Genomic DNA, 14,457 nt, shown 5'->3' with positions numbered 1-14,457 from the left:
GTCTGTTAGCATGCAGCTTGCTCTGTGTGTTCTGTTGGCATGCAGCTTGCTCTGTGTGTTCTGTTAGCATGCAGCTTGTTCAGCGTGGTCTGTTAGCATGCAGCTTGCTCTGTGTGTTCTGTTGGCATGCAGCTTGCTCTGTGTGTTCTGTTAGCATGCAGCTTGCTCAGTGTGGTCTGTTAGCATGCAGCTTGCTCTGTGTGTTCTGTTAGCATGCAGCTTGCTCAGTGTGGTCTGTTAGCATGCAGCTTGCTCTGTGTGGTCTGTTAGCATGCAGCTTGCTCGGTGTGTTTTGTTAGCATGCAGCTTGCTCTGTGTGGTCTGTTAGCATGCAGCTTGCTCGGTGTGTTATGTTAGCATGCAGCTTGCTCTGTGTGTTCTGTTGGCATGCAGCTTGCTCTGTGTGTTCTGTTAGCATGCAGCTTGTTCAGTGTGGTCTGTTAGCATGCAGCTTGCTCTGTGTGTTCTGTTGGCATGCAGCTTGCTCTGTGTGTTCTGTTAGCATGCAGCTTGCTCAGTGTGGTCTGTTAGCATGCAGCTTGCTCTGTGTGTTCTGTTAGCATGCAGCTTGCTCAGTGTGGTCTGTTAGCATGCAGCTTGCTCTGTGTGTTCTGTTGGCATGCAGCTTGCTCTGTGTGTTCTTTTAGCATGCAGCTTGCTCAGTGTGGTCTGTTAGCATGCAGCTTGCTCTGTGTGTTTTGTTGGCATGCAGCTTGCTCTGTGTGTTCTGTTAGCATGCAGCTTGCTCAGTGTGGTCTGTTAGCATGCAGCTTGCTCTGTGTGGTCTGTTAGCATGCAGCTTGCTCTGTGTGTTCTGTTAGCATGCAGCTTGCTCTGTGTGTTCTGTTAGCATGCAGCTTGCTCAGTGTGGTCTGTTAGCATGCAGCTTGCTCTGTGTGTTCTGTTAGCATGCAGCTTGCTCTGTGTGTTCTGTTAGCATGCAGCTTGCTCTGTGTGTTCTGTTAGCATGCAGCTTGCTCTGTGTGTTCTGTTAGCATACAGCTTGCTCAGTGTGGTCTGTTAGCATGCAGCTTGCTCTGTGTGTTCTGTTAGCATGCAGCTTGCTCTGTGTGTTCTGTTAGCATGCGGCTTGCTCTGTATGTTCTGTTCGCATGCAGCTTGCTCTGTGTGGTCTGTTAGCATGCAGCTTGCTCTGTGTTGTCTGTTAGCATGCAGCTTGCTCTGTGTGGTATGTTCGCATGCAGCTTGCTCTGTGTGGTCTGTTAGCATGCAGCTTGCTCTGTGTTGTCTGTTAGCATGCAGCTTGCTCTGTGTGGTATGTTCGCATGCAGCTTGCTCTGTGTGTTCTGTTAGCATTCAGCTTGCTTGATGTGTTTTGTTAGCAACAGGTTGCAACCTTTGGAAACGTTCTGTGTCAACCGTTTACACTGAAGATTGTGTTCCTATTCGGAAATTTTGATGAAGTGCTGAGTGTGGTGGTTGAAGTATTATACAAATCAGGTTTGATGTATTGGCTGTTAGTTTTGTCATTCAGTTGTATAAACATCCATAATGAAAGATTGGATACATTTAATTAGTAGCTCTTTCAATTTGTGCATGGTGTGAACATTATGAACATGGAAGAGTTTAATTCCAGTGGTGACAGATAAGTACTAAACTCTCCTGTCTGTTCTCCACTCTCCCCCACACACTCCCTGTGAATTACTGGACATGAAATTCCTTGGGGAAAACCTTCCAGGCGGAGCCAGCAACGGGATCTGGCAGTGAGTATGACAGGATCTTACAATCTTGTTAACTTGTGTGACTTCAAATACTGTACACAATAATTATTATAACTTCTGTTGTGATGATTCTGAGGGTCTTTCTCACAGGCAGGTCGGTGGTCTTTCTGTCTTCTTCCGACTCCTCTTTGACATTGCACCCTTTGCGCTTTCCGTGCTTTGTCCCCACACTCACCCAGGTTTCTGCAGGGCTCATAGGATAGTCCACCATCATCCCCCTTCTGGTTAAATTATTTGCAGGCCCTCCATAAGTATTGGAATAGTGAAGTCATATTCATTATTATTGCTATATACTGTCACGCGATTGCCCCTTGGTTCAGACCAGGGGATCGTGGATGGACTCGAGCTTTAATTTGTTTAACTTATATAATTTTAGCTATAATTAGCTATAATTTAACTCGAGCGAGCTTTAAGATGGACTTCTGTCCGGTCTGCGAGAGGACGCTGGCGTTATTTGTTCGCCGCTTGACGCTTGTCCGACTGGGTCATTGTATATAGTCTGCTTTTCTGGTGGTCGTGGCGGCTTTTTGGCCGTTGGGTCTGCTCTCTGCTCGGTCCCGGCTTCGCCTGCCCGGCTCTTCCACCGTTGCCTCAGGCCCACTCCCGGGGCGTCTTGCGCCGCTGCGGCCTTTGCTGTCTTGCTTTGCGGCTGCAGTTGTTCGCTGCTGTGGCCTTTGCTGTCTTGTTTTGCCGCTGCGGTCGCTGAGCCCGGCCTGCACGTCCTTGGCCTTCACGTCCTGCTTGTCCTGCACTGGCAAGGCCTGCTCGTCCTCCTCGGCCTTTGCCTCGTCCTCGTCCCCTTCGCTCCTGCCTGACATGGCTCTAAGGTACTCCTCCGCAAGGCTTCTTCTGCTCAACACTCACTTCACCCCACCATGCATCTCTGCAATCAAATACCACGGACTCCTGCGATGACCCAGATACATTCATAGAGGCTCCGGTCGCAAGTTTGTTTACTTACAAACAGGTCACTCCATTCCCGTACTCTGATCAGCTCAGCGTACTCCCACTCATCGACGACGTCATCGCAGCAACGCACACGATCGCGCCTCCTGTCTGCAAACCCTGGCAAAATCACCTGAGCTCATCCCCACCGTACAAAGCAACATGAAGCTCACTCTGTTTAATACCCGGTCCCTCAACAACAAAAGCCACATCCTGAACGACTACATCCTGGACAATAAACTGGACTTTCTCTGTCTCACTGAAACCTGGCAACAACCTCTGGACTACTTCTCACTCAACCTCACTACACCCAATGGATATTCATACATCAATAAACCACGCTCGGAGGGCCGAGGTGGTGGAATCGCCGTAATTCACCGACAGGACATCAAGACCAGCCTCATCTCCATCTCATCTGCTCCATCATTTGAACACCTGGCTTTTAAACTCTCTGGTCACACACAGTCAGTCATGGCAGTTGTCTACCGCCCTCGCAAACCACACCCATCATTCCTGTTTGACTTCTCTTACTTTCTGACCCAGCTGTATTCCTTCTCCCCCTCAATCCTCCTCCTCGGTGATTTCAATATCCACATGGACTCCACTGACTCCACAATAACCACTGACTTCACTGATTTACTCACCTGCTTTAACCTCACTCAACATGTCAACTTTCCTACCCATAACCGTGGTCACATTCTGGACCTTGTCTGCTCTACTGGACTAATTTTGCACCATCTCTCTAGCTCCGACCTCACCCTCTCTGACCACTAAGGCATCACTATGACCATCAACATCCCCACCCCAGCACCAAGGCATTATCGCACTATCACCTTCCGTAAGCTAAACGCTCTTTCACCTACCTCATTCTCATCCACCCTCTCTGAAAAAATGTCCACTCTCCCTTCGTTGACCTCCACACCCCTTCTGACCTCACTGACTACTACAACCACACTCTCTCCTTCTGCCTCGACCAGCTTGTGCCTATAAAAACCAAAACAGTTTCTTTCACCCATTCTGCTCCCTGGTTTACCCCTGAACTCCGCCTGATGAAAACTCGTGCTCGCCAACTTGAAAGACTCCGCAATAAAACAGGTCTCACAATTCACTCCCTAGCCCACAAGGACCACCTGCAGCACTACAAAGATACCCTCTCCTGCGCCCGCTCCGCCTACTACTCTCAAATTATCCACTCTGGCTCCGGAAACCCAAAATAACTCTTCTCTACAATAAACAAACTCCTCAGCCCCCTGGACACCACCACCCAGTCATTCACAGTAGACAACTGCATCTCCTTCCTTTCATTCTTCAAAGCAAAATTGACAACATCTACAACAGCTTAACCACCACCGCACCTGCTCCCCCTCAAACCACCTGCCCCCCCTTATCCTGCCAACCCCTGTCTCAGTTCTCCCCAGTCTCCCCTACTGACCTCTCTGAACTCCTCATAGGAATGAAAACTGCCACCTGCACTCTGGACCCCATCCCCTCCAGCTTTGTCAAGACCTCCCTTCCTGCTCTCTCTCCACTTATCACTGCAACAATAAACTCCTCCCTGTCTAGAGGCATCGTCCCACCATCCCTCAAAATTGCTGCTGTTACCCCCATTCTGAAAAACCCTGGACTCAACCCTGACACCCTAAATAACCTCAGACCCATCTCCAACCTACCCTTTCTGTCAAAAATTTTGGGACGCGCTGTAGCCACTCAACTCAAACATCACCTCTCTGCCAATAACCTGTATGAAGCATTCCAATCCGGATTCCGCTCCAACCACAGTACTGAAACGGATCTCCTCAAAATCACCAACGACCTTCTCCTCTCCTCTGACGCCGGCAACCTCAACATTCTCATCCTCCTCGACCTCAGCGCCGCCTTTGACACCATCAATCACACCATCCTCCTCACCCGACTTGAAACCACCTTTAACATTACTGGCACTGCCCTCTCTTGGATCAAATCTTACCTCTCTGACAGACGCCAGTTCATCTCCATCAATAACGGCAAATCCCCCACTGCTCCCCTCCCCCAAGGTGTCCCCCAAGGTTCAGTTCTCGGCCCCCTCCTCTTCATCCTGTACCTGTCCGCCCTTGTTCACTTAATCCGCCGTCATGGTCTCAAATTCCACTGCTTCGCTGATGACATCCAGCTTTTCATCTCCACCAAGTCAATCTCCACCGCCACCTACTCTATCCTGACAAACTGCATCACTGAAATAAAATCCTGGCTTCAAATCAACTTCCTCAAACTTAATTATGATAAATCTGAAATAATTATCATTGGCCCAAAAACGCTCACCAAATCCACCCATAACTTCGCCCTCAACATTGACGGTTTCCCAGTATCCACCTCCCCTCACATCCGGAATCTTGGCATCATCTTTGACCAAACCCTCTCCTTCGACAAATACACTAAACAGATCACAAAACAGCCTTCTTTCACCTGAAAAACATCGCCCGTCTCCGTCCATCCCTCTCCTCCACGGCTGCAGAAACCCTCATCCACGCCTTCATCACCTCCCGTCTGGACTACTGCAACAGCCTCCACTATGGTTCACCCTCAATAATCATCAATAAACTCCAATACATTCAGAACTCCGCTGCCCGTCTACTCACCCATTCCCGGACCCGTGATCACATCACCCCCATCCTTTATAAGCTTCACTGGCTCCCCATCCCCCAGAGAATCCAGTACAAAATCCTCCTCCTGACCTACAAAGCCCTCCATAACCTGGCCCCATCCTACCTGACTGACCTCCTCTCCAGACACACTCCCCTCCAGACACACTCCCACCCGCATCCTCCCCTCTGCTTGTGCCAACCTCCTGTCCCCCCCCCCCCCCCATCCAGACCAAATTCAGATCCTGGGGGGACAGGGCCTTCTCCATCGCTGCTCCCACCCTCTGGAACTCACTACCTCACACCATCAGAGACTCCTCCTCACTCACCACATTCAAAACATCACTCACGACCCACCTGTTCAACACTGCATTTAACATTTAACCCACAACATTTAACCCCTGACTATCTCTTCTCCTTCTCCTTCCTTTTGCTTTGATTGTTTACCTATTTATTTTTGTCTTTTTGCACTTGTTTTTTGTATTCTGTCAAAGCGTCTTTGGGCTTCCTGAAAAGCACTATATAAAATAAATGTATTATTATTATTATTATTATTTAATGGAGGAATTTATCCAATTGATGGCGGATCATACACGAGATGGAAGGAACAATCACAATGCCGCTTTCCTTCACGGTCCGATGTCTTCAACCTGAGGGAAATAATTCAAACCAAAACGAATGTGAAATGTACAGGGTAAAATAATGAAAGGATTTATTTAATAAATATCGGGTCAGGGAAACGCGATGATAAAACTAAACCCCCTATTGAGCGCTCTTACACTCACACTTCGAATACACGATGGGAAGGGTACTAAAAAAAAACGGTTTGTCGTGTTGTGTTCTGTGGTGCGTCTTGTCTGTGTCTCGCAGTGTAGCGTCGGGTCGTTCAGGCACCGTCGGATGCGGCTCTCGTCAGTGCGAACCGCTCGGTCCCGTCTGCTGGCGTTCCACCGCCCCCCCTCCCCCCCCCCCCCCACGTTGACCAGGTCTCTCGCGCCAAGCGAGCGAGCGTGCAATGGTCTCCCGGCTGCTTTCAGCCGTTCGCACGTGAACGCCAGGGAAGATAATCGTCGGCGCACCAATGTCTTTCCACCGTCTTTCGAAGCGAACTCAAACCGGGAACGAAAGCAAGGGCCGGAGGGAGGTCCAAGCGGGAAGGCAGCCAACACGAAGGGACAGTCAAGGGAAGGCAAGAGGCAAAGGGAAGAGCTCCGGTCAGGAAGGACCCAGGGACGAGAAGGGACAATGTTGGCACACCAACGTTCACCAGAAAAGTCCGGACCGAAGTCACAAAATGTCTGCCGCTCTCAGTCTCTTGCTCGGCGTGCTCTGACGTCATCCGAGCCTCTTCTGGAATCTTCCGATCTCCCACCAGTCGTGCGACCTGCCCACCAAACCCTCGGTGTCCATTCATCGCGCGGTGGGCGTGGCCCCAGCCTGCCTTTTACGATGTTTCATCGCCATGGTGGCGTACTGCGCGGCCGCTGCCTGTTGGTTTTTCCGGTCAGTCATTGTAAGGGGGAGGGGTGGGGGGGAACTAATTAGTGTGGGTACGAAGGGCCTATCTAAGTGTCTGCAAGAGTGCGTTGCCCTAAGGGACATAGGTATGTTCACAGAGGGAACGACACACAATGGATTTAGCATATTCCCTAATTCTAATTACCAAGCCCTGCCCCCTCGTGGCGGGGACACTGATACGCAGCTTACCCTGACATACGGTCTACCGGTCCCTGACTTACTTATATCGAGGTTGTTCTAGCTAACCACGACAGACGAAGCATGATACCGACACAGATCTACCGAGATCTCGATATTCCCCTTCCCCAAATTCATAAAAATACAGTCAACCCTCGTTAATCCGGACTACTTTGTTCCCAGAACCCAATGTCGGATTGGCGGATAAACGATTTTGCGGATTATAGGGATAAAAGGAATGGCTTAAATTTGTTCCTGGATGTTTTGGTCGGATAGTGAGATTTCCTAATTAAACGGGTTTGAATTAACGAGGGTTGACTGTACTCAAGAAATTTGCATGATATGACGTAAGAGTACAGAAGGTTACCTTTTATTTCTTGTTATTTCTATGGATATATGTTTTACCATTGTGGAATAATAGCACTTTCTATGTTCTGTCCACCCATTTTAGGTAAGCATAAGTTTTGGAACAAATGACTTTGAGGTGTTTCTTGTTGCATTGATCGTTCACACATAAAACAGCTGTGAATGTTTTTAGCCTTTGCTTTTGCTTTGAGAGTCTGCCTTTAGAGTCGGTGGACATAAACCAAAATGAAGACCAAAGAACTGTGTGAAAGAAAAGCAAGCAATTTGGAAGCTGAAACACCAGAATAATTCAATTGGAACCATAGCACAAAAATTGGGCACAGCAAAGACAATTTTTAATATCTTGATAAAGAAAGAAACCACTCTTGGACTTAGCAATAGACAACGGCGAGGTTGGCCTCGGAAAATAACTGCAGTTGATGACAGAAAATCATCAGAGCTGTGAAGAAAATCCCAAAAACAACTGTCAATGACGTCACCAACAACCTCCAGGCGACAGGGGAGAAAGTATCACAATCTACCAATTGCATAAAGCTTCGACAGCAGAATTACAAAGTCTACACCGCAAGATGCAAACTTCTCGTCAGCACAAAAAATAGAAAGGCCTGATTAGAATTTGCCAAGAGGTACAGAGGTGAGCCAAATAAAGTTCTGGAACAAAGTTTTTTGGACAGATGAGACCAAGATACACCTTTACCAAAGCGATGAGAAGGTGAAAGTGTCGAGAAAGGAAGGAACTGCATGTTGTTGTGTGATTCCCCTCGGTGAAGACTGGGAAATCACGGACAGCGAATCGAGCGTTAACTTTGAGGCGATGATCAAATACGGATTTTATATCTAAGCGCAGGAAGAAGAGAGAAGAAGAAGCGGGAAGCTTTTGCCTAACGGCCACGCGTGGCAGCCTTCAATCCTGTGGAAATAAACTCACATGAAAAACGTATTTAGAATATACAGGGAAAATAATAAAAGGGTTTATTGACAACGGATGCCGGGCCAGTGCCGATTACAAAAACCCCCTAATGAGCGATCCTACACCAGACATATCAAACAGACAAGGGAATATATAATAAAATAAAGGGGGTTGTGCATGTGTGGTGCGGGCTTACCTCCACTCGGCTGAGGTGTTAGGGATCATCAGGCTCCGAGCACAGTCCGGACGCGGCTCCGGTGTTAGCGGGAGGAAGGCCGACCGGTCGTTGGCGCGAACCAGGCCTCGACGCGCCCTTGCTCGCACGCTGCTAGGCCAGCATACGCTGCAGAGCGGCAAGCCTCGTCCATCTGCCCGTCGCTCGCACGTGAACACCGGGGAGGAGAATCGTCAGCGCTCCACCGTCTCACCAGGGTCGAGAACGCAAGGGAAGGCAGTCCAACCAAGACACGATCCAAAACAAGAAGGGATCCAACGCAAGAAGGGAAGAGAGAGAGAAAATGTCGGTCTCCTCAAACCTTTAACGTCAGCTTCTCACGTCACCGGCGCTTCTCCTCCAATCAGCGCGTCGCTTCTTGCTCACCCTTCACATCCTCCAATCCGAGGGAAGCCTGATCCTTCCTGATTCTGCCAATTGGCGGCCTTCGTCCTGCCTCATGTCTTCCTTCCACCAATCAGTGGCCAGCTTCTTGCCCCTGCCTTGACCAATCAAGAGCTTCATCCTGCCTCGTCTCCCTATTGGTGGTGTCTTGTCCAATGGTGTGATCTCCCCATCAAGCCCTTCGACCAATCCTTCACGAGGTGGGCATGGCCTCAGCCTGCCTGAGCAATGTGTCTGCCAAGTCGGGGTTGTCAGCCCGAGTGCGTCATCTGGGTTCCGGGTTGTTTTATTGTTGGGGGGCTTTCATTGGTGTGTGCTAATGGGCCAAACTATTCTACGTGTCTGTGTGCGTTGCCATACGGGACAATGGATAGATCACAGGTCTCACACACAGGGGAATTAGCATAATCCCTACTGTATTTAACACAAGGCCATCCTCGTATGACCACAAAGATACACTTACGCAAACAAACCGCCTAAACAAACTTATTACATGTGGAGTTCCCCATCACGACAACCGGAGCATGATACCGACACAGATCTACCTGATCTTCATATCACAACCCCAAAATTCATAACAATATGATCCAAAGCATACTACCTCATCTGTGAAGCATGGTGGAGGTAGCATCATGGCATGGGCTTGCAAGGCTGCTTCTGTAACTGGCTCACTCATCTTTATCGATGACGTAGCTAATGATGGCAGCAGAATGTATCCTGAAGTGTACAGAAACATTTTGTCTACCTATGTATAACAAAATGCCTCCAAACTAATTGAATGGCACTTAACCATGCAGCAAGACGATGACCGAAAACACACTACCAACACAACCAATGTGTTCTTCAGGGGATAAAAAGTGGAAGGATTTGGACTGGCCAATTCAATCTCCTGATTTAAATCCAATGGAGCATGCATTTCACTTGCTGAAGAGGAGACTAAAGTCAGAAACCCCCCAAAACAAACAAGTAACTGAAAATGGCTGCAGTAACTGAAAATGTTTGCCAAAGTATCTGAAAGGAAGATACCAAGAAGTTTGGTGACATTAACCTCAAACAGGCTAAATGCATTTATTGCATGCAAGGGATATACAACCAGTACTAATGATTATACTACTTTTTTATATATATATATATTTGTATACAAGATCGAGGCTCGTGAAAGAGCAAACATTAATCACACAAAAAGTCAAACCGACACACAAAACACAAAATAAGGGGAACGGCAGACAAGATGGGGAGAGAGGGTAAGGACAAACACAACATTTGAGAGCAGGGACATCGAGAGAACTGTGGGAGGGAGAGAGCTTGGGGGGAGGTGGGAGAGGTATAAAACATGGACACTGCAAGGACTTCCAGGAAAGAAGTTGGAATTTCAAAAAAGTGCATCTGGGGTGAAATTAGCGGGGGTAGAAAAGATCAAGGTTTTCGATGGGGGAAGATAAGAGATGGTGGTGAACAGCTGTTTTAAAGACCTGGAGGGAGGAGTGGGATTGAAAGGAGTGGGCGAGTTTGTTCCAGAGTCGGGAGAAAAGGAGAATGAAAGAGTGAAGGTGAGCAGAGAGCCTATATTTTGGCAGTTTAACCAGAAGAGGGTTGCTGGCAGATCTTGTGTGACCTGAAGGAATATTTGGGGGACAGAGCACAGACAAAGCTGGGGGAGCAAGGCCAAAGAGGAGTCTGCAGAAGACAGAAAGACCACCAACCTGCCTGCGGTGAGTGAGTGAAAGGTCCTCAGAATCAGCTTCATTGCGGGAGATTCCGATGATTCTGAAAGCTTTGGTTTCAACAGCGTGAAGCCGAGCTAGTTGTGAGGCAGGAGCACCGGCCCAGAGGGCAGTAATGTTTGTTTGTTGTGTAAAGCGGTAATGTTTGCTGATTTCAAAGATGCTGGCAGATGACCTTGAGCAAAAGAGAGGGTGAAAATAACAGAGAGAGGGTGAGATAGAGCGGCATAGCAGGATTTTAGGACCCGTGGGCTGATGCCGCCTGGTCCAGTTGCAGAGTCAGAGTCGAGGTTTGACAAAAACTTCTTCACTTTGTCAGGAGAGAAGGACACAGAGTCCAGGAGCAGTTGGGTTTGACTGGGTAAGGCGGGAACAGAGAGAGATGGGTTTGGGACACAAGATTTTGAGGCAAACAGAGTTGAGGCATTCGGCTTTGTCACGTGCGGTGTCAACTGTGTAGCCATTTGAGGAAAGTGAGGGGATGGAGGGGGAACAAACACCAGAAACGGATTTGACCAGACACCACCAGGATTTGGAGGAAGGAGACAGGTTTGAGAGTTCATTCTTGAGTGTGGAGAGACAGTGCTTCCTGGCACTCCTGAGGGTAGACCGAGACACACACTTGTTCCGAGCTTGGTGGAAGGAACTGAGATTGCCTTCAGTTGGATTTGCCTTTCAAGAGGCAAAGGCAAGTTGTTTCAGGGCAACTGCCTCACCACAAGACTCAGTGTATCATGGACGTGAGGAAGGGTAAGACAACTGAAGACGAGATGGGATAAATCTGTGCATGAGAGAGAGCAGTTTGCTTTGGAAGAATTCCCAGGAAGAATTGATGTCAGAGGTAGTGGAGATGGGAGACCAGTCCAGATGATTGATGGCTGCTTGCAGACCGTGCCAGTTGGCCTGAGTGAAATGCCAGACTCGTCAACGCTGAGGAGGCTCCCTGAGAATGGTCAGAGAGATGTCCATTTTAACAAGCACATGATCAGAAGAACCGATTGGAGCAGAAGAAGAGCAGCAGACATTTGCAGGGAAGTTTGTCATAACCAAGTCTAGACGAGAGGATACTCCATTGACTGAGATCCGGGTCGGGAAATTGACAGATTGTGTCGGACCCAATGAGTCGCAGAAGTCCTTTGCTGAGGTGCCATCGCTGGTGAGATCGGAACCCGCACCCAGCCAGCTGGCATGATGACAGTTGAAGTCGCCACATATGAGGAAGAGGGAGTTTGGATGAGTTGATAGAAGTTGGTCCATGTTGTCCGACAGCGAAATGTAAATGGAGTCATCACTGTTTGGAGGATGGTACAGAACACATGTGAACAAAAGGTGGGAGCGTAGAGGAAGCCATAGCCAGAGGTACTCCTGGGGGTGAGGTGGAGAGAGGGAAGTGCAAGGAGAGTGAGGAAGAGAGTTTTTGATAAAGATAGCCACCCCACCACCAGGACGAGGCTCAGGTCTATCATAACGGAGGAGGGAGTAACCAGGAAGAGATATTAAGGAATCCGAGATATCTTGAAGGAGGAAAGTTTCTGTTAAGCAGGTCAAGCCTGGATTGTCAGAAGCAACCTGAATGGAGAGATCAATCAGGTTTGAGCGAAGGCCCCGGATGTTTGAGGTCCATACCGTCAATGAGGATAGAGGGGGAGCATCGGGTGCAGGACAGGGGAGGGGAGGGGTAGGGTCAAATGAAGGATGAGAGGGGAGGTAGGGAGATCATTTGATAGTGTGTCAGAGATTACAGAAGAGTTTCAAGAAAGGGAAGGATGAGGAGGACGAAAGGTTTGATGGTGATGGGATGAGGCACAGTGAGGGGTTGTTTGAGGGGGGGGGGGGGGCAGAGGAAAGTAGAAGGTTGGGGGAGGTGGAGGTATGAGATAGAAGGGAGACGTCGTGGGGAGGAGGCAGCTTTGAGGAGGAGGGGGGAGGTGAAAGAATTGGAGAGGCATGGTAGGGGGGGAGATTTGAAGGGAAGGGGCTGGGGGCGAGTTTTGAAGGGGAGGGCGAGGGGGGAGTTTATGAGGGGAGGGGCAAGGGGGAGATTTGGAGTGGAGGGGCAAGGGGGGTGTTTCGAAAGTGGATGATTAATGAAAGACGAACATTTGTAACAAATTGGGTTTTTTGTGATTTTCAAGTTTGCGATCGGTTTAAGAACGATGGAGGAGGGGTGGAATGAATGTGAATTTAGAGCATGCAGTGAGGAAGAATTATAAGAGATTGAATTTTTTTTTAAAGTGGAATGAGTTGAAGAGGAAATTGAAAAAAGCCTTTCAAATAGGAAGAAAAACAGCGTGTTGTAATATACCACTGAATAAAACACTGCAGGGGAAAGTTTAAACATATTCAAACAGAACCGTGATGAACAATATTATATTCACAAATATACCAACGGCAACGGGGAGAGGGCCTTGAGGGACAACCATGCGTCGCATGAACAGGGCAAAAGGTGGAAGGCACGGGGATAATGGGGGCGGGGCGAGACAGCGCACGTGGACAGAAGCGCACGCTGGGACAGAAGCACACGTGGAGAAAGGGATTCAGGATTGCAAAGCAGATAGCAAAAGAGAGGTGTGATGTGATGGGGGTGAGTTGCTTGAAGGATGAAGTGGGACAAATCGTTGTGGACCCAGATAGAATTAAAAGAAGATGGAAGAGATATATGGAAATGCTGTTGAATGCAGAGAATGAATGGGATGGCAACAAAGAGAGTAACCCAGTTTTAGGACCGGCAGAGAAGATAACTGAGAAGGAAGTTGAGGAAGCGATAAAAGCAATGAAGAGTAGAAAAGCGGGAGGGCCGATGGGAGTTGTGGGAGATATGGTGAAGGCAGCAGGAAGTTGGGGGTGTGAAGAGAATGACAGAGATCTGTAATCTGGTGGTGAAAGAAGGCCGCATTCCAGTGGATTGGGAACTGAGTACCCTCGTCCCTCTACACAAGGGGAAAGGTGACCCTCTGGACTGTGGCTCGTATCGAGCGATAAAGTTATTGGAGCATGGAATGAAGGTATTGGAAAGGGAGTTGGAGAGGAGGATAAGGAAGAAAGTGAATATTGATGAAATGCAGTTTGGATTTATGCCAGGAAGAGGAACGACAGATGCGCTTTTTATTGTAAGGCAGTTGCAGGAGAAGTACATGGAGAAGAGGAAGAAGTTGTTTCTTGGGTTTGTTGATCTGGAGAAAGCATTCGATGGGGTTCCACGCGAAGTAGTGACATGGGCATTGAGGAAGTTTGGAGTGGAGGAATGGTTGATCAGAGTAGTGATGGCAATGTTCAAAAGAGTGCGCACAGCTGAAAGGACGAAGGACGGGAACAGTGGTGAGTTTGAGGTGAAGGTGGGAGTGCATCAGAGGTCGGTACTAAGTCCACTACTATTTGTAGCTGTGATGGAGGTGCTGGCTCAGAACGTAAAGGAGGGTTTACCGTGTGAGTTGTTGTATGCAGATGATCTGGTGTTGATTGCGGAAAGTATGGATGGACTGAAGGAAAAGATGAACAAGTGGAAGGAATGTATGGAGACAAAAGGTCTGAAGGTGAATATCGGAAAGACGAAGGTGATGGCAAGTGGTAAAGCATGTGGTGAGGTGGAAAGAACTGGGAAGTGGCCCTGTGCTGTGTGCAGGAAGGATGTCGGAGTGAACTCCATTCAATGTACAATGTGCGCTGAGTGGGTTCATCAAAAATGTAGTGGTCTGAGAGGGTCATTAACCAATGTGGCAGCTACATTAAAATGTAAGGTGTGCACAGAGGGAGCTGCAGATGGAGGAAATGTTGAGTTGGATCTTGGAGACGGCATGAAGCTGGAAGGTGTGAAAACATTTTGCTACCTCGGAGACAT

The 14,457-nt window shown here is 48.6% G+C and overlaps 3 protein-coding genes across 13 annotated transcripts in view; 2 read left to right on the top strand and 1 right to left on the bottom strand.

Moving 5' to 3' along the window:
* The window catches only part of LOC137431270 (uncharacterized), a 917,646-nt gene that overhangs the window by 20,031 nt on the left and 883,158 nt on the right, over nucleotides 1-14,457 (top strand). The window lies entirely within an intron of this gene.
* LOC144888143 (uncharacterized) overlaps nucleotides 1-14,457 on the top strand; it is a 1,118,715-nt gene that overhangs the window by 665,033 nt on the left and 439,225 nt on the right. For 2 of the 10 annotated variants that reach the window (XM_068122402.2, XM_068122398.2), the window contains exon 3: nucleotides 1,700-1,724. The exons of the other annotated variants lie outside the window; for them this stretch is intronic. In XM_068122402.2, coding sequence (XP_067978503.2) covers nucleotides 1,700-1,724 — 25 coding nt within the window. The remainder of the gene's footprint in view (nucleotides 1-1,699; nucleotides 1,725-14,457) is intronic. 10 annotated transcript variants of the gene reach the window in all.
* The window catches only part of LOC144892862 (uncharacterized), a 473,149-nt gene that overhangs the window by 372,636 nt on the left and 86,056 nt on the right, over nucleotides 1-14,457 (bottom strand). The gene's annotated exons all lie outside the window — the stretch shown is intronic.

This window comes from Myxine glutinosa, chromosome 7 (assembly GCF_964187855.1).
Source record: "Myxine glutinosa chromosome 7, kmMyxGlut1.1, whole genome shotgun sequence".
Lineage (NCBI taxonomy): Eukaryota > Metazoa > Chordata > Myxini > Myxiniformes > Myxinidae > Myxine > Myxine glutinosa.
This window is presented reverse-complemented; position numbering and strand designations above follow the sequence as displayed.